General features: G+C 39.2%; 1 protein-coding gene across 1 annotated transcript; it reads left to right on the forward strand.

Moving 5' to 3' along the window:
• Positions 1-15168: 15168 nt before the first annotated feature.
• On the forward strand, positions 15169-23000 carry LOC124262389. The gene is made up of 3 exons (XM_046696871.1): positions 15169-15933; positions 19590-19805; positions 20846-23000. Exons 1-3 carry the CDS (start codon positions 15615-15617, stop codon positions 21028-21030), a joined length of 720 nt encoding a protein of 239 aa, XP_046552827.1. The 5' UTR covers positions 15169-15614; the 3' UTR covers positions 21031-23000.
• The last annotated feature ends 3298 nt before the right edge of the window (positions 23001-26298 follow it).

A 26298-nucleotide genomic window follows, 5' to 3' on the forward strand; every position in this document is an offset into this window, starting at 1 on the left:
GGATGGTGACACAGTGGGTGGTGTCGCAGTGGAGTTAGTTATGATTTAACGTCACATCGGCAATATTTCAGCCATATCGTGTCGCGAACACTTGACATTGAAATAGAATATATATAGAAAGTATAAAAAAAACTGACGACAAAAGGACAGTAAAGCAACTAGAGTATCGCAGATATACATGTAAAACTAGTAATTGAATCTAAATCATTTCAACTATGCGGGACAACACAATATACAAAGAGGCTATAGATCACCAACAACTGAACGAAGATCACCATACTAGGGTCCATGGGGACTTACAGTACTTTTGCTACCTGCATGGGCCCTAGTTGGATTTATATCATCCCTTCAGCCTCTGGCGATTGAAGTCAACCTTACCCAAAATGAAAGTGACAGAAATGCTACATTTAAAACAGCTGGTGAATTTAAATTTCCGTTGAAAGTTTTGGGATTTACGTACCCTCTCAGGAGGACAATGATTTTACGCTACTTCAACCCCCTTTGAGGGTACAACCACTAACAATCTCAGTTACTAATTTAAATTATCAATAATAAATATTTACCTATTTACAAATCAGTTAACAAATCTAATTCTTTTAAAAATTCAATAATTAAATGAGAACTTGTATTATTAAAAAGATCCTTCATACTTCATGATTTGAAATAGATATCCCTTGTGATGGAATATGAAAATTCGTTAAAGAAATTCTGTAATGCTGCTGTATAATATTATAGAAACCATTAATCACATATAAATGATACCGCATGTTTACACTATTTCATGCAAGTGTTTCATCATTTTTCACCATCTAAATTGAACATTATCAATCTGTCACCACCCTCTATAATCAATAATGTACCTGGGCCCATAAACAAAATTCGTTAAAGTTTTGAAATCAGTAACACGCGACACACCCACTCTATACATAAATAATTAAGGCCTCTAATCAAGATCATCCAGTCAATATTAACCAAAGTAACCTTTCTTGAGATTCGTTGTCTCGCAAATGATTTCGTTTAGTTAATTAACTAGATTGTCAGGAATTCTTGAAGATCGGTGTTGGAATTGGTCATTAGCAACCCAGGCATGAAGTTAAATTCTAACCCAGATCGTTACGGGTAGCGTGACTGAAGATAATATAGTAGGTTATCAATACTACAATCAGTCCGTGTGTCTATAGTGAACTATATAATCCACATGTAACTGACCCGTGAAGACCAGGGCCCCGTTCCTCAAAGCGACCGTAGCGCTAAGATGATCGTAACTCCCATACTTTAACATAGACTTACGACTGTCGTAGCGCTACGATCGCTTTTAGGAACGGGGCAGGGTTGCAATTGGTCTTCAGCAAGACTTCAGCGGTCTTCAAAGTATCCCGTCAAAGGGATCGGTTAGCCAGGATCGACCTTGATGATGCATGCCATCGTATCCTAATTGCGTAGATCGATAGTTATCATCTCAATCACTGGACTTTCTGATCTAGACTCGATTATTTATAGACCGTCATGAAGTGGGAATATTGCGGAGAACAATACACAAACAAAAGATTGTTAAGTCCAGACTCTATAAAATACAGCGAATGCAGTCTTTCTGAATGCTGCTTCAAGTAATGGTGGTCCGATTAACTGAAATAATCGAAGATTGGTCGCAATGACAAAACGACCAAGCAATCGATCATGTTTTCTCATAATCGAACACAATCAATTTTGGAACACTTGTTTGCAATAACAATATTTTTCACAAGGTTGGTTTTGTCTGTTAGAGTTAATGAGCACTACAAGCTCTTCCAATTCATGATTGAATTTATTTTAAAGACACCGTGAAATTCATGTTCCTAACATGCTAGTCATCCTTTAAAGATGTAAAATTTGCAAATGCATTTTGTGCAATTTGCAAGGAAAACGAAAGAACTACATGTTTTTTTCTTGATCTTTTATGCATTAACAAACATAACCAGACAAAATTGATAAATGACGCTCACCAATTATTTTCGATGATTGATCGGTTGTAATGAACCAATCATCAATTTTGAGATTTAAACCAATTCCCAACACTAGCTTCAAGAAACAAACAAATCAACCAGCACACAGACTCACACAATGTTGCTAATAAGGTTAAATGTGGGAAGGCGCAGTTTTTAATGAACGTGTTTACAGCATGCATACATAAGTAGTATGTATGCTAATGGGTACTAATCAGTATTTCAATGTCGTATATGATAATACCTGTTTAAACGTTCGAAGTAACTTCATCCACACTTTGCTATTCTATCAATAGTCATCGGTTCATGGTATAGGGTAGGAGTCAGTGTGGATAATGAGTTACAGTTATATCGATCGGTGGTGTTAGGCTTCCATTGGTGTCACTCAGTTCGATGGGGTCTTACTCCCTCTATATATATGATAACCCGGATGATCCGGGTAGAACTGATTTTTAATAGCCCATGCTTGTCGTCAGAGGCCACCAACGGCCGATGACCCGGGTTCGATTCCCCACATGGGTACAATGTGTGAAGCCCTTTTCTGGTGTCCCCTGCCGTGATATTGCTAGAATATTGCTAAAATCGGTGTAAAACTAAATTCAGAAGGTCAGTTCATGCTGGTTTTGATAGTAAATAGCTTGCCTTCACAAAATGTAAATTTGCAGTCTTCAGTTACGATTGAACAAGTTCCACATCGAGGTGTGTGTGATTAAGTTGCACTGACAGTGTTTGTATCTTGTGAACATTTAGATGGATAAAGGATTGGTTTCAGGTATTTAGGCTGCCTAGTGCTTCGTATAAGATTGGAAGATTGCTCTTATAATGGGCATAATTGTACAGTTGTTAGGATTGTAGATACAAACAAATGGAAGGATGTCTGTCTCTGTATTTATTTCTTTTGTTTTCATAAGTGTCTCTCTTGGGACTTTTACTGCCATATGTACTGCATTTTCAACTACTCGACGTGAATATCCTTTTAGTTGAAGATATGTCTTCATTTCTTCTAGATCTGTGAAGATCCGGGTTAGAATTGGTAATAAAATGTTTGTTGAAATTTTATGACGTACAACTGGAATCAGATCCACACAGTTGTTAAGCTTTGACTGGCTATCATCCGGGCAACTCAAACGTTGATATTTGTGAATCTCCTAATGACTGCAGTATCAATATATGTGTACTTCTTCTATACATATGTAGTCACGTGTAACTGTTCTGATGATAACTATACAATGTTTGTAACAAAGATGACACTTAATCAATACACAGCAGTCTATATCATGCTTCGTGCATTTAGTGTACACGTGGCGCACTTTCACGTCACATATTGTATTGGAACAGCAAGGTAACTAATTATTCCTATTTGGTTCAGTCAAGTTGACATTCCACATCGAGGTGTGTGTGATTAAGTTGCACTGACAGTGTTTGTATCTTGTGAACATTTAGATGGATAAAGGATTGGTTTCAGGTATTTAGGCTGCCTAGTGCTTCGTATAAGATTGGAAGATTGCTCTTATAATGGGCATAATTGTACAGTTGTTAGGATTGTAGATACAAACAAATGGAAGGATGTCTGTCTCTGTATTTATTTCTTTTGTTTTCATAAGTGTCTCTCTTGGGACTTTTACTGCCATATGTACTGCATTTTCAACTACTCGACGTGAATATCCTTTTAGTTGAAGATATGTCTTCATTTCTTCTAGATCTGTGAAGATCCGGGTTAGAATTGGTAATAAAATGTTTGTTGAAATTTTATGACGTACAACTGGAATCAGATCCACACAGTTGTTAAGCTTTGACTGGCTATCATCCGGGCAACTCAAACGTTGATATTTGTGAATCTCCTAATGACTGCAGTATCAATATATGTGTACTTCTTCTATACATATGTAGTCACGTGTAACTGTTCTAATGATAACTATACAATGTTTGTAACAAAGATGACACTTAATCAATACACAGCAGTCTATATCATGCTTCGTGCATTTAGTGTACACGTGGCGCACTTTCACGTCACATATTGTATTGGAACAGCAAGGTAACTAATTATTCCTATTTGGTTCAGTCAAGTTGACATTGCACTACAATCAGTTACATACAATATTGGAGATCTATAATGCAACTGTATCCACGTACTTGCGTCGGGAGCAGATGACTGTGATAATTTGTTTTATTGTTCAACGTAACACTCAGTAGAATCTGTATGGTGAAGTTTGGAACAGATACACCAATAGCACTGGATCGTCATTTTTTAGCCATTCTTTGTAGGCATACCAATGGCCACTGGTTGTGCTCCCATCCTTGCGGATCCGTTTCTGTCACTGTTTCATATTTAGATCTAAGCATGACGATTCAGAGTGACAAAAAATCTCGCCACGAGGTTGTATGACAAAAGAGTTGATTTCAACTTCCCAATAGTCAACTTTCCTTTCATGTCGTGCAATAATCCAACAGCTCCAGCCTTTGGTGTTTATAGTTCACAACTTTTGAGGTACAATCGAGCGTGCTCTTTTTATCAGGATTTAACAGACCGTCATGCCACTCTAGCTCAGAAGTTGTTCGATCAAGGTTACAACATTCACGGCCTCAGTAAAGCTTTCAAAATGGTAGGGGAGACATTTCGATATTTGATGCCTCAGTCACAAAAATGATGCCCATGCAATTCCCTATTTGGACTTGTACCATATGTTCCAAAATTATTTCTGACCAGAGTTTGCATACGTTTATCACGGGTGCCACCGGTAGGGCAGGATACGCTCGCCCTTTGGCGATCACCTGGTATCATCACTATTTCATAGTGGTGTCATATAATGTCATAATGCACATTCACCTATGCTTTTAGCAGCGATTTCCTATGGGTGAGAAAGGGCTTTGTCGCTTCTATTGTAAATTTCTTCTTTGCATTTGTTGGGTGGTTTGTTGTGAAACGCTGCACTCAGCAATATTCAAGCTATATGGCGGTGGTTTGTAAATAATAGAGTCTGAACCCGGCAATCCAGTGATCAACAGTGACAGTGGGATAGGATGACATGTGCCAACGAAGTCAGCGAGCCTGGCCGGCCGGTCCCGTTTGTCGTTTTTTACGACAAGCATGGGTCGCTGAGGACAAATTCTAGTACGAATCCTTACAGGTGGTTTAGTGCTATAAGCAATACAGAAAGCGATCTTTCTTTAACTGAATGTACTCTGCTATTTGTATCACATGCGATGCTATTTTTCAGATATGCTTCGTGTTCAGCCGACAAATACGGCATAGGAGCATGTTCACTTTTAGAATATACCTTTTTCAGTTAAGGTTTTATATACCGAGAGAAACTGCACTTCGTTGTCTCTCCCAACGTCACTTTTGGATTTTGTCTTCATCATTTCCTTCAGAATTTCTTCTATTGTTTTTAGTTACATTTATACCCAAGTTCTCACTGATCACTTCCAGTCTCACTTTGACGTCGTCACTGTCATTGTTTTCTACGGGTGATTTTGACTTTGTATCTCTTCTGGACATCTTCAGCTTTATACACCGTAAATAATATATAGATAGATGATTTCTGCAGGTGTATCAGCAATGAATACATAAATGTTAACCTCTTGTAGAGCCGCGAGGGACGGTGGGGTGGCTCAGTGGTTAAAACACTCTCTTGTTACGCCAAAGACCCGGGATCGATTTTCCTAATGGATGCAATGTGTGAAGCCAATTTCTGGTGTCTTGGCCGTGATATTTCTGGAATATTACTAAAATTGGCTTAAACCGAACTCACTCACTCAATGGCGAAAGCGTTTTGACAAGAAGAAATATCTGGGCTCATCGCTTATATAGTTATTCTCTCTCAACATTGAGCCCAGATCTCTCAAACATTTTAGGCGATAGTATGATGTGTGCGGCCCACCACACTGGATAAACACGAAAAGGTGCTACAAGAGGAATAGGACACTTCCTCAAAACGCCATTTTAAGACATAAGTAGTATGCCTCGTAGAGTTAAAGGCAGTTTGACAAATTGTGACTTTTGTTGTCCCTGAAGATCGTTTACAGTCTGTTGTTCTACTTCCATTACCGTTTGTAATTCTTCAATTATTATCATTGTCAGCTGCTGAAGAGATGGTTTAAATCCTTCTAGGGTCCATGCAGGTAGCAAAGGTACTGTAAGTCCCAATTGTCCCTAGTATAGACTTTCTTCTGTTTAATCTTCTATCAACACTTTCAAGGTAAATACAGTGTGTTGATCGTCGATATTCATTTGTGGACGCAAGTCATCTTGCATCAGAGTTAAAAACGATTTTACACCCTTAGAAATTGTGAGAGCTATTGATAATATCTAAGCTTTATACTGATACTAATAAATGCTTACCACAGAATCAATTTGTCCCATGTTTTTTCTGAACATTTCCTAATGGCGATGAAACAATGTACCAACGACCAGCCATTAGTTACCCAAAAGTGTGAATCTAACATACCGATCACATAGACATAAACAATAACGCATACGCACTTCATTACAATACCTTATTGTAGAAGAGGTATCTGACTACTAATCTGACAAGGCCGCTGAAGAATCATGGTTAATGTGCTTGATTAATGTGCAATAGTAATGATGAAAGCCTTATTAAACACTCACTCCTTTCTCTCTTCTCCCCCACCCCCACCCCCACTTTCCGACCAACAGCCAAGTGAATATTGGTTATGAATAACCCAAATAACAAGTTTCACTTGGTTAATATGTAGAACTGCGTCACATTCTGGTGTTGTAACATTGACATCCCACTTTCAGTATCCCATCAACACGTGATTTGACTGATCCCAAACACTTTCACTCAGTTACTTATGTCAATACACAATACACAATGGCCTCCGTCTGCGATTACTTGTTTGAATCAAGTCTTTAATGAATTGATAGCCAACTATTTACTTGGATCAGAGACGAACCAGAAAGGGATATTGTCCTTGCAAGGGTCAACTATTGGTTACAAAATACCATTGTGACCTCTCCGTGTGTTGAATAGACTACAGAAAAGCATATGGCTCTGTACCTCACGAATGGATTTTGAAGACTCCTGAATGTATTGGCCTCCGTCTGCGATTACTTGTTTGAATCAAGTCTTTAATGAACTGATAGCCAACCGACCTAACATCTCATTTCAATAAGCAGAAAAACATTTCAGGGTGACTCTTTTAGTCCTTTGCTTTTCTGTTTGTCACTAAATCCGTAAAACATTTTGTCTGACAAAGACGAGGGTAATCACCCTGCATCTCATCAGCACTGATCCCCAAACACATCGTACTGATATCCTTTGTATGGGTGAATATGTCCTTGCTGGCAAAGGAGACTCAATCATGAAGAAAAAACAGATTTCTTTGCCGAGTCCACCTCCAATGACCTTGGCTTGTCCCTCGGGCTTGATCAATGCAACATGCGTCGTCCTAAACGTGGCAAGAGGAATACCCTTCCCAATGATTGACCACATTCTTAAGTTTGAAAAACACGAATCTGCCGGATGTCCTATACCCAGGCTGTGTATATGGCAATCAGAGCAACACATTCACTTCGAGTTTATTGTCGTATATAGTTGCTAGCAATTCACATTTATAAACTTGTAGATAGAATTATACGTTTCCATATATTGACACGAACCAGGGTGGAGGTCAGAATTGTTAAGCCAAGCGATGGTAATGGGTTGTCACGGTGTCTTCCTTTATCATGACATGATTTACAGAACACAAGTCACTTACTCTAAGAGGCGTTCTAGGTGAGTCTCCAGTTGTAGGCTCATGAACGAACTGAATCAAAAGAAGTCTGTAGAACGCTATGAGTTGAAGATAGGCGTGTTGTATCTAGGCTAATAAAACACAGGGTAGATATATATATTCCTTATATGTCCCATGATTAGAGAGGCCACTGTTTACTTTTCTTAATTCATTTGTGAAAATGAGGAAAAGCAAGCTGACATAAAACTACCTTGCCCAAAACCCTGCTTATTGGGGGAACTTATCAGATGTTTCTCCGTTGTATGATATATAAGCACAGCTGTACGTACAGCTGTGGAGGAATAGATTCCATATTTGGCCTTTGACTAAAGAGCATGTAATTTGGCAAACATACCCACATGCCATAATACGGCCGAAACGTTGTTCATTATCTACAAAATGCAGCAAACCCTTGCGATTTTCTTTCCAGGTAGAAATTATCACATTCTAAAATGAACACAGACACGAGTACTCCATGTTTTTGTTGTTTTCTGAAACCGATTTTTTCAGCACTGGGAATGGATTGGATGTTACTGGCTGTGTACTTTTCAATTGTACTTAAGATGATTTTTTCTAAGCGTTTAGACAGACACAATGTAATTGTTATGCCCCTATAGTTGTGGATATCATGCTTGTCTGTTTTGCTTTTCTCAACAGGCGTTATCATATCTTGTCTGAATGCACCTGGATTGTACTGGGATGCAATAAATGGTTGGACAGTAATGACAAATTTTATGGATAACGTCTTATATTTCGCGAGTTATCGACACGAAATCTTGTACCGTTGTCAAGCAAGCATGTAACCCGATGATGATTATGAATTTGGAAATTTAGAAATATGCCAGACGTTGTAGGGGGAGTTGAACTACGACGTGGTTTGTATTTGGTTTATTTTTATGTTGTTCTTGTTGTACATGTTTCAGGTCATGTGGTTTGTTTTGTTTGTTTTATGGTGCTAGCTGGTTAAATGCGATCTTGAAAGCCAGTTTTGATTAGAAATATACCTATGGCGCTGAAGGTTTGGGTGTTATTTTGTGGGCTTGGGGGGTGCTTATAGTGTACACTGTGTGTTAGTGTGGAGCACCATTCTGTGTTGATAGTAAAGTGTGCAGTGCGTTCCTGCTTCGTTGCAGTGTGGGCATTTGCCTGTTTTGTGTGTGTTTGTATTTAATGTAGATGGGAATATAATTTTGTGTGACTTTTTGGACTTTACTTACCTGCCAGTATTATCAAATTTGTGGTTGATTTTAGTGGTTTCGTTCAGCATTTGAATTTTGGTATTTACTTGTAAGATAATATTATGTTCTAGTTTTTAAGTGCCGCTGTGGCTCCTTGCTTGTCAAACACACCAACACTGGCGGATCTAATGGGATTTTGTAATGAGATACGTGAGATTTCTTGCTGTGTGCGTGTGATTGTTTTCAGGACTTTGTATCGTATCGTATTGTTTTGTATTTAGTTTAGTTTAGATCAGTTTAGTTTATTATTTATGAAGTGTTGTGGAATTGAACAGAATCTATTTTGGATCTAACTAATGATATGTAAATGATAATGTCTCCTTTGAGGCTCCCAAGTCACAGCCTGTCAAGCAGTGGAGTGTTGAGGTCCTTCGTGCATATATTTCTTAGATTGTTTATTGAGGGCGTCCCAGATGAGGTGCTCATCGAATATAAAAAGGGCGCCATCATCCACATATGTTTACTTTATAGAAGATTCACCAGAATATAGACAATGTGTATTGTTTATTAATGATGGCTTTTTTATCCAGAAAAATGACTCTGTGCGCACCTAATGATCGATGGTACTTCTTGATTTTTTCCAGAAGTCACATGCATAATTGTAATTAAATTGTTGCTTTCTAAGTACCAAAATAATCGATTATTGATCATGCGTGTTGCAAGGCAACTAGTTGGTGATGTTGGTAGGTAATTTGACGGATCAGTATGATCTCGTCTAGGTTTGGGTATAGGGACTACAATTTAATTGTACCAAGATGAAGAAACATTCCCAGAAATCCAAATCTCATTCTTTTTGTTCTAAATATGTCAGTGTTTCAGGAGCCGACAGTGTATATTATCATCACCTTTTGCAGTATTCTGAGCTTGGCCAAGAGATGTATGTAGCTCATGAAGTGAAAATATTTAATTGCAATCTTCACCATCTTCCGAATGAAAATCAGTATATTTTGTTTCCTTTTGTTTCTGGTATTTCTGGAATTCTGGAACATAACTGGTTGATGAATAGTGTCGGGCGAGTGTTTCAGCCAACCTTTTTGCGATGTCAACTTAGCTAATAGTATTCGATCACCATCCTAGAGATGATGTAAGCAAGACCTTTCCTTTTAATCTTTTGAATCATATTCTACACCTTAATCTTGAGACATGGACTATTGGTTACGAGGATTGTAGTGAAATGGCCGCTTCCACACATATCATCGTTGACCGACCATGTACATTCGTTTATCGACAGATCGATATGAATTATGTGAACTGCGCTAACGAGCATCACATGAATCTGTCATCACAAAGGGAAATCTATTTCAAATCACAAACTATGAAGGATCTTTTAGTAATACAAGTTCTCATTTAATTATTGCCTTTTAAAAAATTAGACTTGTTAACTGATTTGTAAATAGATACATATTTTATTATTGGTAGTTTATATTAGTAACTGAGATTGTTAGTGGCTGTACCCTCAAATGGAGTTGAAGTAGCATAAAATTACTGTCCTCCTGAGAGGGTACGTAAGTCCCAAAACTTTCAAAGTTTAATTTTTGCTTACCCGAGTTTTAAACGTAGTATATTTTTTCCTTTAAATTTCGGCTCAACTTGTCCTACAATCGCCAGCGGCTGAAGGGATAGTGTAAATCCAACTAGGGTCCATGCAGGTACCAAAGGCACTGTAAGTCCCAATGGTCCCTAGTATGGTGATCTACCTTCAGTTGTTGGCGATCTATAGCCCAATTTTACATTGTATTTTCAAGAAATAATTTTCTACTTTGAAAGATATATGCTAGCTATTTTTTTAGCTGTGATAATCTAGTGGTTTTACTGTCCTTCGTTGAGGGTTTTATATATTATATGTATTTATTACCCATAATGTAATTTAAAAAGAACAACGAAATAAAAAAACACCCGGAGAAAGACTTGTGACCTCAAACAGCTGATTCGTATTCCTTCGCGTATTAAACCTAACTTCTTCATTGGTCATAACATAGCTACGCTATTGAAAATAGTACCACGTAAAATCGCTTTAAAATACAACAGAATATTATTTATAAAATAATGTATTAACTTTTGTTATTATGATAAAATTGATCATTTAAATGCATATCATTGAACGTAATAACAGCTAACACGCTATTTGATCAAGTCAGTGAGCCGGAACATTGTTCATTCGTGTGTCTAGTGACAGGGTGATGGTGTAGTGTTGAAACACACTTTGTCAATTTTGGGAGAGTCAACGGTTTAAAGTTTGGAAATCTAAAAGACAACAATCCCACGATTTCATCTAGTTAAGGTTTTCTGTCAACAAACTCAACAGGTTCGAAGATTAGACAACACTTTGTTCTGTGGAAGGCGTGTTACAGTCAGTCATTGGTCCCAGTACAGTGCAGCAATTCCAAGAAGGATAACTCTAGTCGGAATCCGAGTCGATGAAATGTGTCAATCTTTGCATCGGATACTGGGACAAACCTCTCGGACTGATTAGGAATGCGTGGCAGATCCATTCACTTGTCACACTTAAGGTAACGCCTATAGTCAGTATCTTGCTAATTCTATTTCCTCGAATTCAGTTTTAACAGCAAACAGGTTAAAGGAATTCAAGGGCTGTAATATTCTTATCAGTCTTCCTATTAGGTCACCGTCAACTTAAACTAGCACATTGGGGGTAATCGGGGTATGCCTAATGGCGGTCATATTTAAAAAAAACCCTACTATTGTTTACAAACAATGCAAACAATTGTTTTGTATTTTGAGGTTATTTATTTAAAAAAACTACTATTTATAACGCAATTTTATAGCATTTGAATGATATCTAATAAAAATAGTATTCATATTCTTTAACCTTTATGTTTTCTTTTTTAAATCTCGGAATGTGTGAGTACAGCACGTTCTAATTATCAATGAAAGGTTAAAAGTTGTCAATGAACTTGGATCAGGAAAAGTAGTTCCGTCAACCAATCATATTTCTTCTCTGCTTAGCTGACCAATCAATGTTGAGAATCACTGAATATCACAAAAATAATCACCTGTGTATCCTAGCCCTTATGGGTAATAAAATGGTATTATTCACTGACAACACTAATGATACTGAGATAATTGTGCTGCAGCAGAAGACAAACTGAAGCTTAATCTATGCACCCGATCTATGCACCTCCACATTCTGAGCATTCGACCCTATCTAATCTATGTAGAACATAATTCAAAATCAGTTGACATTTTATAAACAAAAAGGGCCAAGACATAATGTCAAAATCAAAGTACAAAATATATTTTCTGCAAAAACATGTAATCCACATGGCTTGGCATGAACCGTCGATTAATAGAACCGGGCTAATTCTACCAACCACAATATGTTCCACACTACACAAAATTAGTTTTTTTGTAGAAATTTGGGATCATCTGAAACAACCCATATTCAGAGAAATCGAAAGTGTATGTCTTGAAGTCGTCATGTCAATTACATACAGAACATATATAAATAGAGAACAATGAAGACGACATATTTAAACTACACGTATTCAGTCACAAATATTTATGTCGTCGTATACATATTCGTAAGTATTCTAACATTACTCTACATTCACTTAATGTCATATCCTTGAACGACGGCAATGCAAATACGATCAAGTCTGTGATATGAAACTCGTGGCATGGTGTCTTTGTCACGGGTTTTACCTTTCAAAGAGTTTTCAGTTCCGCTGGCATGGTTGTACTATTACCAACATTAGTCAATATTTGTGTTGAAGACCAGAAACAGTTTAACCATGTTCCCGTGTTGTTTTTCTTTGTGCACATGCCTGTTTGTTATCTTACACCAAAACGCCATCTACAGAGAACAATGATGAATTGACATCATTATACACACACGGGGCTGCATTGATTAAGTTTTTTCATACGTTTTAAAAGTTTAATCCCCAACTGCTAGAAATCCATACTTGTGACATGTTTGCATAGGAGTCTCTCAGTGCATATTTCTTTGGCATTGTGGCACTTATATGTACACATGCGCAATAACATTCTGAACATGTTCATTAATACGCTCATTTTGTAGACGTGTTGAGAGTCGCCCACAGTCGATATAACCTAATGACAATTGATTAATACTTTGTTCAAACTGTTTTCATTTGATGCTTCTTGTGTGGTGGCGTCTTTCATTGTTTTCGGTATATTTTCCCATGTATGGCTCGGACGAGTAAATTACTGACGGAGACTAATTAACTTCACGGAGCACAGCCAAATTGATTCTCATACTGATGGGAATTTTGTCGGCGTCTTTTCAGGTCTTCTCTTCAGAAGGTACATGGCCAGTCGAGATGAAACGTTACGTCTTTGTTTCTGTGTAGAGCACGCTGATACATTGTTTATTTAACATTCCTTTAGTTAGCTGTGATCTTGGAAATTAAAATGATTTGATGTTGTTGTCTATTACAGAGATCAAATAGAAATGTTTTACACAATGCTCATGTAAATCGCATAGAAAACCGACAATTCAGATCAACATGAAACTTTCAACAGCTTGAACAAAAATACTTGAAATACCTTTGTATGGTTTACATGTAATAACTTATGATATTACTTCTGTCTGTGTCTAAGAAGTTTTTGAATTACCAACTTACTGTGTTTTGTGACAAACGTAGTAAAAGATTTCATTGTTGTAATAACACTGACGTATTATATTCGATGCAAAAGCGCGACTTATCACTTTATATTCGATTAGGTATTATGTTCTATATTTCTATAGCGCACATATCCAGGCAACTAGTGCTTGCTCAAGACGCTGGTAACATTATCAACAATAGAGTATGGAAAATAATCTGTTACAATTCAGTAAGCTTTCAATTAGTAAGTTAAATTATTTCTAATCTGTTCGAGCTTGGATGTCTAATTACTTGTGTTTATACATTATGTTTCATTATATGAAACATGACAACGTAATAATACCTAAAAAGTAGACCCGTGAAGATCCGGGGTAGAATAGGTCTTCAGCAACACATGTGCTTGCCATAAAAAGGCGACTATCTTGTCGTAAGAGGCGACTAACGGGATCGGGTGGTCAGTTTCGCTGACTTGGTTGACACATGTCATCGGTTCCCGATTGTGCAGATCGATGCTCATGCTGTTGATCATTGGATTGTCTGGTCCAGACTCGATTATTTACAGACCGCCGCCATATAGCTGGAATATTGCTGAGTGCGGCGTAAAACTAAACTCACTCACTCACTCACTCACCTAAAAAGTAAACTCAAACTATTCTATTGTGTTTGAATTCTTTGTATGTCCTTGAAATTTCGTATATTGTTTCCTATTTATTAGGAAGATGAAGGAAATATAATCTTCAGTAACCTCGAAACCATTACATCTAATTCAATCAATGTGCATATGAAGTATTTTATTATCCATTCCCAATGAAGGGTACCAGTCACTTACCTCTGTGAACACATCATAATCCCTTTTCTCGCAGACACGTGTTCATTTGCCAACACTGTATAAGCCTATGATAATGATTAGCAATTGCTATCAAAACACTTTAAATACTTCTTCTGATTGACACTAAAGGTAGCATCTCTCGTAAGGAAAGCTAATATTTGATCAGCCCTACTAAATTGGTTGAAATAATAGGTACAGTGCGATTTTTAAAAGTACGACACACATGTGCGTCTCTCGCTGAATAAGGGGTGCTTTCTGTTGACGGATATATGTGGCTCTCGCTCGAAACTGCCAATTTATAGCCCCATTAACACGTCACTCGCTGATAGGAGCTGATTAATTTGCCCCATATATGTGTCTCTCGGCCTTAATGAGTTAATGTCATTAAATACAAAATAGCGTTGAGTTCCAGAAGAATTAAGGAAAAAAGCAACTTCCAAAATCCACATGTATAAATATCTAAGTACCTTTCAGTGTGACTCAGTCTATGTGGGCCAAATCTGTACGGAAACTTGTTGATATGTTTCTGTTTAAGTGTTTACCACGCAAAATGTGAGAATGCCGCCAAATATGTGTTCAGTATAACTGACATCCTACTACATACAAATATACAAAATATATTTCGAACACAATGATAGATCCTCATACCACTAATTGCAACCGGTTCAAATGATTTTCAGTAACAATTGTGTAGCGACACGAACTGCAAGGAACACTGATTCTTTCTGCGCATGTGAAGTGACGTTTGCCAATGCAGTAAACACGGACAATTGATATTCCGTGTGTGATCAATAGGTTGGATTCTACCTGACATGTTGAGGTTTCCCGCCGCTACCGATGTGTCTGGATATCCATTACCTCAACACACTCATGCAGCACAGAATGAAATCTCACCATCTTTAGTAATTCGTGGGATCCACTTCTATTTTTCACTAATCTTCCCAAAGGCAGTGGCTTCGTATTGGACTCCAGAGACCGGTGGTAGTGAGAGATATACATCATGGGTTCTTCTTCGACGTCACATGTGCATCACACAAAATGTTGTTTCATTGTTAACCCGTTAAGATATATGATACAAAAATTAATTTTGGCTTTACCGTGATCGTCAGAGACATAATGTTGGTTGGAGATATATCTGCGTGGATTAATTTTTAAAACCAGAAACACAGTGTGAAGAGCAGACATTTCAGACGAACGGTGGCTTCATCGTGGACGTCATGGACTCTCTCTGAACCACCGATAGATGTCACACAAATGCGACACACCAACAAGGATGATGGTGTTTTTTCTTCTCCCCCTTTTTATGACGGCAGTTTATGCTGGCACCCCTTCCTACCAGTATACTTTCGAAAGGCTTACCACGCAAGACCAACTTAAAGCCATTCAGGTACCATCCAGCGTATTACCAACTCAAAATGTTGAATACTGCGCCCGTCATTGTGCCGAGGATGACAAGTGTGTTTCATTGTCGTATCACGGGGACCAGTGTACCATATACAGATCATCTCTGTCTTCGTCGGGGATTACTGTCTCAGGGTCCCGATCCTACATCAAACAAGGAGGTAAGACACCATATATGTTTACATGTTACTCAACACAAGGTACATGCATTGTCTCTTATGTGTCTGTAAATTATGAGGTCAAGGGGTAGCCCAGTGGTTAAAGCGTTCACTCCTGCCGTGAAGGACTTGGGTTCGATACCCTACTCACTTTAATCTATTACGGAACGTATTTCTTTGAATATGGACCAGTTCACACCCAGAGCATCGAGCTACGCAGCCTAAGTTCTGATAAAATGTATCAGCTGAAATACCGATCCTATTAGACGCTTCTTGCTCTACGTATTCGTAGCTGTAGCTTCAGACATGGATAAAGATGTACAATTCTTGAACCATTAGGGGGAAGTTCTGATATGTGACATATGTAAACCAACATGTCGAAACTATTTGATATGCTTGATTCACTCTGTTACAAACTATGCACGATGCTGTCAAAGAACCGTTTTCTTCTTTGAAAGAGGCATTACGTTTTTAAAGCGAGAAATACGTATTTGCAAGTTTATTACACACATAAAGTGTGTTATTAACACAATTAACAAGACTGACTGACTGACTGAGTTTAGTTTTACGCAGCTTTTAGCAGTATTCCAGCAATATCACGGCGGGGGACACCAGAAATTGGCTTAACACATTGTGCCCATGTGGGTAATCAAAACCGGGGCTTCGGCGTGACGAGCCAACGCTTTAACCACTAGGCTACCCCTCCGCCCACATGTTACTACCAAGAGTTGGTAACATGTAATAATATTGTTAATGAGAATGGAGCGCAAATCTGAATGAAATGGGAACACTAAACAAAAGTGGAATTCATCCTCAACGTTTGGGAAAATACACAGTGAGCATAAGCGTTCATGTCTTGTTAGTTTGTGATATCTGCTCGTTTCTACTAGAGGACTGTGGTTTGATCCGAGGAATTGTAAAGTATATACATTTCAGCTTGCCGACAGTCAGGAGAGTCATGACAATATCAGCCATGACAGAAGCATCCCAAACCAATATCCCTCTACAAATTATGGCCTTGGTCTGTCAATATGTAATGTTTTCTCAACAGAAATGTTTTATAACGACATTCCCAATTGCTTGTTGAATGTGCGACCGAACTGGGCAATCTGTTTGCACAGGGTTGCCCCTGAGGAAGGGATTCTGGAGGTTGGGGCAAATGAGTCAGAACCATCTTCCTTTGCCCATCACACAACCTCAACTCTTATTTCACCTGAACGGGTGGTTGAATGTGCCCGGTTCTATCAATCAGCTGGCCATGCCATGCCCTTAGTACGAAATGTTAATGCTGATTTTATTATGCTTTTAGTTGGATGCTGACTCAAAATGTCACAAATCTTCTATTAATAGTTCACAAATTGCCTATACTGGAGGGAGGTGGCGCATGTGGGACATGGGCCTATCATTTGAAGTTGACTCCCAAATAATATGTCCAATTTCTGCCGAACAACGCTGACAATACCTTGGTAGATAAATACTGCTAGTTCTGTTACATTTGTTGGTGTATAGCGCCCATGTATACCTGGTGTTAGCACGTTTGATGTCCGGTGCTATTTGACACTTCCTTGTTGACAGTCCATAGTGGATTGGGGTCATGAGTGCTGAATTCTTTTTCCTATTTCATGACGAAAATTGGTTTATCTAGAAATGCTGACTCATTTTTTCTTCAACATGAGGCAATCTCGTTCATCTAGAAATGAAATGAACTCTTTCTCTTATCAATCAATTGATCGGTGGTGCAGGGGTAGAATAGGTCCCCACAACCCTTTTGCTGGTCCTAAAAGGCGACTGAATTTGGCAATCAGTTTGTCGTAGTTTGTGTCGGCGGAGAGCGCCAGAGCCTGCAGTCTTCTTCCTTAGCCCAACAGACAACCTCGACTCTACGTTTGCCTGTACGAGCGGTAGAATTGTTCCCACTATTTAGTTGGTCATGCCACGCCCTGTACGTAGAATGTTCTGCACACAGATTTGATATTTCGACTTTCGAATTGCTCTAAATGTCCATGAAATTCCTATCAAAACGACATCTTGCTTAGAGGCCTGGGCCGAGAGGACAGTGGCTCATACACCAATGAGGTGGCGCTGATGTCCGAATTTTGCAAGTGATCAATAATTTTCATTGTTCGAACCAGCCTAACTATTAATTTTGTAAATACCTACGGGTTTTTTGGTGTGTCAAATTAGGTGGCGTACAACACCTTTATCCTCATCACCTGCAGCTTATTTTGGGAACAGCTGCATTTGACATTCCTCGTTGACACTCTGTCCATGGGAAACATGGATCTCGAACCACTTTTCTTTCGACATGGTTTCCTAACATCATGGATTCAAACCAAAGAACATTGATTCTGCTAAATCGTTATGGAACAAGAGTACGCCCATTTGGTTTGACTACAGGCCACATCTCTCAGTTATTGACGCTTGTGACAAAGAACCGATTAAACTGATTTTTTTCCGAAATGTACACAGGTATTGCTGGTGTCCTCTAAGAGGTTTTAGTCTAGTTCTTTCTTCAATGATTATGCACAGAGACAACAATCCGCCAAAATCCGCGAAATCTGAACAAAAACAACCGAGTTTGCCAATATCAATGCAGATGTCTCAGTGTAAAGACATTGCTCGTAATCTGAACTCTCTGCTTGCCGGACATTGATCAAAGATTATTATAACTATGCAACTTCATCAGCAGTCAATCACTTCTATCAGGTTATTTGCTGTGTTATAAGATGCTGTGCTTCAACCCACTAAAACCTATCTCTTCACATTTGTTTGGCGGTGGGGTAGCCTAGTGGTTAAAGCGTTTGCTCTTCATGCTGAAGACCCGGGGTCGATTCCCCACATGGGTACAGTGTGTGAAACCCACTTCTGGTGTCCCCTGCCGTGATTTTGCTAGAATATTGCTAAAAGCGGCACAAACTAAACTCACTCACTCACTCGCTCACTCCTCACATTTGTCCGAACGACTATGGCTCAATAGAGCAATGCTGGTTACGGAACTATTGGACTGGAGACGTACGCCTGCCAAAGGTTTTGACATGGATCCAAGCCCTGTCCTGTCTCTGTTGTTTGTTAATTATCTCTCCGTTGACAGTGTGTTTAGACTATCACTGTATCTTTGATCTTCTTCAAAGCCCATTAAATGTTTTACATCTCAAATAACGACTTGTACATCTTCGAAGATATACACATTACAACATCGAGCCAAAATAACATACTTTGCTCTTGATCTTTGATCTTGCTGGCAAGTTTGAATGATTCCATCCTGGTATATATCTAGTCATGACAGATGCAACTTCAAGCATTTTCTGATATGTGGACTGTTCAATTGTGATTGATTCATCATAAAGAATAAATATTAATAATGAAAAGTCTGATTAGCCGTGTGAGTGGACATCTCATAATTAATATCGTCTGTATCATAAATTGAAAATGTTTGTGCACAAATATTGTATTTTAATTAATGGATGTAATGGTATTTTAAATTGTAAATGCCAAGTTTATGCAAAAAGGTTCCAAGTATAAATTTCTTTTTATAATGGACGTGTGTATAAACTTGGTCTCGTCAATATATGGCTGAAATCTTGCCGATGCCATGTTACGTTTTAGCTCAATCACTCAACATTTTAAATGATTTGTAATGCTAGTTTCTTTGTGTTCAGCTCTGCCCAGTGAGGATCCGTGTCCACTGTCTCAAGGCTACACGTCTGTCCTCTACCCCCGCGTCTGTTACAAGCTATACAATACCAAGCCTTGGAAGACTTGGGCAGAAAGCCAGGCTCGGTGTCAGAGTGACGGCGGACGTCTCATCATCTTAAACACGAGAGAGAAACACGACTACATTGCTGCCCTCATGACTCAGACGTCGTCTGAATACGGTACATAATAAAATAGTTATAATATTAAATTAACTGTAATAATAATAATGTTAAAATTTGTATAGTGCCTGAATCAAGGTTTGCTCTAAGGCGCTTGGTCGAATTCTCTGTGGAAAAAGAACTATTGTATATTCATGCTTTTAACTGAACAAAACAGTTATTTTGCATATAAACATATGTATAAAGTTTAGTTCAGAACATTATGTACAGTTACCACAACAAACTTTTTATAAAAACATGAACAAAATTGGCCAAACTTAGCAGGAATAAAATATCTTATAAACCACCCCCACCCCCTTCTCAACCAACCCGCTTAAGAATAGTTAACTAGGGCGCTGCATACTGGTTCGGACGTGTATCCGCTAGATCTTTACCAGGTTTAAAGAGTCAAAATTTTTCATACGTGGTCAGTCGGTCACTTTAATTAGCGGTCTTTAAACTGCTATTTAAGTACAATTTTGTTGAGCTCAGAATCGAGTATCACACAATGTCGTGCTTGATTGTACGTAAGTACCACTGACTAGTGTCCATAGTAGAAGGGGTGTTAGGGTAGCCTAGTGGTTATGCGTTCGCTCTCCACGCCGAGAACCCGGTTTCGATTTCCCACCTGGGTAAAATGTGTGAAGCCCATTTCTGGTGTCCCCCGTTGTGATGTTCATGGAATATTGCAAAAAGCGATGTGTCCCTAATGCGCAGATCGATTTTCATGATGTCAATCACTGGGTTTTCCGATCGAGACTCGTTTATGTACACATTGGCCCCATATCCTGTGATATTGATGGGTGTGGCGTTGAACAAGAACCAGTGATGACCTTCGCGGGTGGTCTTCAGGAACCCATGATTGGCATAACAAGCGACTAACGTGATCGGGTGGTCAGGCCCGCTGGCTCGGCATCGTATCACACTTGCGTAGATCAGTGCTCATGCTGCTGATCATTGAAATTTGTGGTCTAGATTATATACAAACCGCTGCCGCCATAACAAACACATTCAAAGATGTGTGTATGCAAAATTAAGGTGTGGTCGTTTTTCCTGAACAGGGGCGCTTATTGGACTGCAGACGACAAGCTCAACCAGCTATGCCTGGACCGATGGATCGACCTTTGTCCGGGAAGGATCAAAGCATCCATCTTCATTCAACAGTGGATGTGCATACCTGACTGAAGATAAAGTAAGGACCACTTCGTGCTCAAATCCAGGGTGGTCGTTGTGTGAGGTTGTCTGACGCTTTAGCGGAAAGAGGAAAGAAAATCTTTTTGGCTTTGACTCTTTTAAAAAGCACAAACAATAACTTCTTTGTGGCGTGATTATTCTAGGAAGTATTCTACTATGTGTTGGTAATAGCTTCTGAAGCACTGTTGGAACTTATAAAAAGAGCCTATGTTTTCATGCCTCACTTAGGGGATTGTTCCAAATCAGTATCTGACCCAGAGATACAGATAGAAGTTGCGAGATACCAGACTCATACGCGACACGTGTCCCATAGTGTTTCCATTTTATTTTGGTGTGTATTAGTGCTTTTTTAAACCACACAAGAACCTCACGCTTCGCATTTGTTTCCACGGTAATTGTTATAAAGATTTAAATCGGACCATATCCCACCCGGGTTAGAAATGGCCTTCAGCAACTATTGCTTGTCGTAAGAGGCGTCTAACGGGATCGGGGAGGTCAATCTCTCTGACATGGTTGACACATGTCATCGTATCCCAATCACAAAGCCTTTACTAAGTTATCAAGGCGGATTGGTCACAACATACATTTCTTTTATAAATCCGGCACCTTTTGAATCGAAACGGACATGCATTTTTAACTATAATGATCGTCACATATTCGGTAACCAGTGAAGATTTGTGTTGGAATTAATTTTCAGCAGCTCGTAAATCATCAAGTACATGACAATTTCGAACACGAGATATAAATGACCAGCCTTCCATTTTATTGATGGTTCTGTATTTATTATTACTAAAAGTAACATTCCTTGCACGGTGATTCTTTTCTGAAGGGTAGAAGTGGTCTAATGGAATCGGGCGGTCAGAGTGACTGATGTGGGTGACAAGAATCATTGTGTCCAACTGGCATAGATCGGTGTCCATATTTTCCAAGTGGATTGGCTGATACAGTGACTCGATTATTTCCATCGTATAGCTGGAATAATGTTAAACTCGGGTTCAAACAACATACATTACGGTTATCTGTTTACAGTTACCCTTTCAAGCCTCTGAATCCACCCGTGACACAATGTCCATAGTGTCCTGATTGTAGATGTAATTCAGTGTGGTGTGGCATCGTTGCAACAAACCTCTTTGCCAATTACCCTGATTTCATACTTTACAAAAGAAACTTACGCTGAATATTATACAGCCAGATAAGTGATCAATGTTGATCAGTTTTAAAGACCATGTTAGTGGCTGCTTGTGGGTCCCTGATTCCAAGGGCTATGACGTATCTTTCTTTCTTTGACGTATTGTTGAGTGCCCGTTGGTGGTTACCATGTACTTGATCTGGTTGTCGTTACTGTCATTGCTCCATGGGAAAAGTGGTGGACTGTGGTCCTTTGTATAGAGCCCAGGTCACAAATCTGAAGAAAGTAAACAACGTTGGTCGAGTTCTTGGATGGGGTACCATGTCTGGCAGCTTGAGAGTTTCTAGGACTTCAGTCCTGCCCACAGCGAAGCACACGCAGCACATGTGTCCTCACCCTAGACAAGTTAGTTTGTTCATGGAAACAGGCGTTTTATAAATAGCCATTGTTAATTACATGTTACTTTGTACTCACAGATATTTGCACAATGCATATGTCTGGGCATATTTCGCTCAATTCGAAAATTCTTTGTTTACACATAATCCATATCGAACGTGGGAAATACGAAACGCGCCTGATTCATATGTTCTACTTTTCCTCTGGCTTTTGTGAGACACTATAGAAAGTCTATATGATAGTAGAAATGTAAGGAGAACGGGGATAGTGTTCTCTATTTCTTTGTATAACCTTTAATTATTTGCTGTCATTCCATAATGACATTCATATGTCAATTGTACATTTGGCGTCCTTTACTTGTCCTCTAACATATTTATGTCTACCTTGATACCGTTTATTTTGGACATAATTTGCACAAATTATGGAGATGAATTTGGTTTCACGTAATCATGAAATAATAAAACAGGAAGTGCATTGAGTACCAAACGTGTGTTGTTAATGTTCGGCACCCATGAAGGGCCACCTCCTCGTGGTGGGTGCTGGGTCACGCTAAGCGCCCTTCAACCCCCCGTTGTGGACCCGGGGGGATATTTTGGTCCACCAACCTGTTCGCCGTGGGTTGCGCCCCTGTGTCGGTGGAGGACGGGAGGCTGGTGGTTGAGGGCACTGGTTCCAGGAACAGTGTTCCTTTGCCCAACACACCACTTCGCCCCTTACTTCACCTAGACGGGTGGTTGAACTGGCCCGGTTCAATCAATCGGCTGGTCACGCCATGCCCTGTGCATAGTGTACATTTTTGCACATTTAACTCTTTTGGGGTTTTGGCCATTTTTGATTGTGTATTTATAAATTATTGTTCTATTTAATTGCCTAGAGTCCTATGCCAGAAGGCGGTGGCTCATGGGCCAATCTGGCACTATTGACCTCCGGGTTCTGTTTGTCTTCAGGTAAATGTCTAGGGCGGAACCAGCCTTACTTTTATTCTGTTTGATTATTATAGCTACCCGTGTCTCTTTTGCTGGAGTATAGCATCCCTGTAACCCTGGTGGTCGTAGTCGGCTTCCACTTCGACACCGTCCTTGTTGACACTCCATGGTGGGTGGGGAGCAGGAATGTTGAATGATTTTTCCTTATCATGGCAACCTTACTTCACACTGGTTCTAGATCCAAAAATAAAGACATTTAGATACAGATACCATTTCTTCTTCTGAGGATGAAAGTGTTTCTCAAAGTAACATCGACTCATGGCCACGGTTTCTGGTGGTTAATGGCGTTGATGGAGCACCTCTCCAGATTAACCCTTTTGTTGTGTCCAAGGCTGTTGACGGGATTTGTGGAGATGTCAAGAATGTAACGCGTCTCAGAAATGGATCTCTGCTTGTCGAATGTTCACGGCGTCAACAGTCAGTTAATCTTCTCAAAGCAGATCATTTTGGAACTACTGAAATCGCTGTCTCTGTGCACAAATATTTAAATTCGAGTAGGGGTGTCATCCGAGATCGTGCAAGGTGTCTTTCTGACATGTCCGAGGATGAGATAGCATCAGAACTCAAATCTCAAGGTGTCACGTCTGTGAAAAGGTTCACCAGAAAGATCAGGACAGAGTTGTACCAACGACCACTTATCTTCTTACGTTTGCGTTTCCCAAAGTACCGTCATCAATCAAGGCTGGTTATTTCAACATCGGGTGGATGTATATATACCAAATCCACTCCGATGTTATAGTAATCAGAAGTTTGGGCATGGGGCCAGGTCTTGTACTAAGTCCCCAACTTGCTCCCGTTGCAGTAAAGATCATGATGGTACTACCTGCACAGATGACATTCGGTGTGCTAACTGCAATGGTGAGCACTTCTCTTCATCAAAATCCTGTCCATTCTACCAGAAACAGTCACAAATACTCAAACTCAAGCATACCAATAATATTTCCTTTTCTGAAGCAATTAAATTACTGACTCCGCAAACTCGTACTACTACATCCACAATCTCGTACTCTGCTGCCATTTCATCTTCAAAGTGTACTGTTGACAGAGCATGTCAGACTGACATCTGCTGGGTCACAGACAAACAATCACTGTCTACATTTGCTACACATGGCAGCGAATCTTCAACGTCTGCGTCACAGACTGAGATTCAGAGTGAACGTTCAACTGCACCTGAGCTAGTGCTAGAATCTGAAACTGAGACTGCAAAGTTATCACCAAAACCTGTAAAACTGACAAGCAAAGAAAGGAAACAATTAAAGAAGAAAGAGTCCCGGACCCTCAAACATGTAGAGGTGCCGTCCCCATTAAGATCTCCTGTAGTGGTTCATAACAATTTTGAACCTTTAGACATGGAAGTCAATTCTTCTCCACCAACTCAACGGAGAGGATCTTCCTCAGGTTCACGATCTCCAGTTCAGCCTCCATGAGCTGTACTTTCAATATTCTTCAGTGGAACTGTAGAGGCCTTAGAAACAATTTCAATGATTTGCAACTTTTAATTCAAGACTTCAAGCCATCAGCATTATGTTTGCAAGAAACCTATCTAAAACACACGGATAAATTTGATATCAGACAATATGATTCCTACAACTGTTTCTCACCTCCAGGTGCTAAAGCTACTGGAGGATCTTCTATTTTAGTGAATCATGGAACTATCCACAGTCTTGTTCCTCTCACTACCCCTCTTCAGGCAGTTGCGGTCCGTGTTACTTTGCATATTGTTGTTACCTTATGTTCATTGTATATCCACCATCATCGTCTCTGCAGCAATCTGATCTTCAGATGCTTTATGATAACTCCCAAAACCATGTCTTATCATGGGAGATTTAAATGGTCATAACCAACTTTGGGGTAGTAATACCACCAACGCAAAGGAAAGATTCTTGAGGACTTCGTCACAAATAATGATTTATGTATTTTCAATGATAATTCTAACACATATCTTCATCCTGCAACTGGCTCATACTCCTCTCTAGATTTATCCGTTGCAGACTCCAGCTTATACAATGAATTTGAATGGTCAGTCCACGATGATCTTTGTGGAAGTGACCATTTTCCCACTGTTCTTTCAGCCATAAACCCCAGTGATGCTGCACCATCGTCTAGGTGGAACTTTAACAAGGCAGATTGGTCTTTATTCGATGCCTTGTGTACAAACAGATTAAAACCTGATTTTTTTTTCTAAATGTGTCTGATCCTATTCAGATGTTTTCTGATGAATTGAATATGATTGCTGATGATTGTATTCCCAAGTCCTCTATGGTCCCACACATCCGTAAGCCATGGTTCACTATTGACTGCAAACAAGCTAGAAAGGCTAGGAAAAGGCAGAAAAATATTTCCGTCGGCACCCAACAGTCCATAGCTTAAACCAATTTAAAATTTCAAACGCCAAGGCTCGTCGTACATTTAAGCAAAATAAACGACAGTCATGGCGAAATTATGTTTCTAACATTAACTCACGAACACCTATTTCTAAGGTATGGAATATGGTGAAGAAGATAAAAGGTAAAGGTTCCAAATGTAGTGTGCACCATCTTAAGGAGGGTGACTCTTTCTTAACAGAAAAATCTGATATTGCTAACAAATTAGGTGAAACTTTAGCCAAACATTCCTCCTCATCCAATTATTCACCAACCTTTCAGAAATTTAAAAACCAGCAAGAAAAAAAGAAAATTAATTTTAATTCCGATAATGGGGAGGATTATAATGAAATCTTTTCCATTCATGAGCTCCATACTGCCCTTGGGCAAGCTCATGACACTGCTTCAGGTCCCGATAATATTCATTATCAGCTTCTTAAACATCT

The sequence above is a fragment of the Haliotis rubra genome, unplaced genomic scaffold (assembly GCF_003918875.1).
Source record: "Haliotis rubra isolate DU_JTF1 unplaced genomic scaffold, ASM391887v1 Scf834, whole genome shotgun sequence".
In the NCBI taxonomy this organism is placed as follows: Eukaryota; Metazoa; Mollusca; class Gastropoda; order Lepetellida; family Haliotidae; genus Haliotis; species Haliotis rubra.

Bases quoted from the DNA above. Each gene is read 5' to 3' on its own strand.
- LOC124262389 (XM_046696871.1), top strand. From the start codon at position 15,615: ATGTCACACAAATGCGACACACCAACAAGGATGATGGTGTTTTTTCTT. The intron at 15,934-19,589 runs GTAAGACACCAT...CTTTGTGTTCAG, and splicing joins ATCCTACATCAAACAAGGAG to CTCTGCCCAGTGAGGATCCG. The intron at 19,806-20,845 runs GTACATAATAAA...TTTCCTGAACAG, and splicing joins TCAGACGTCGTCTGAATACG to GGGCGCTTATTGGACTGCAG.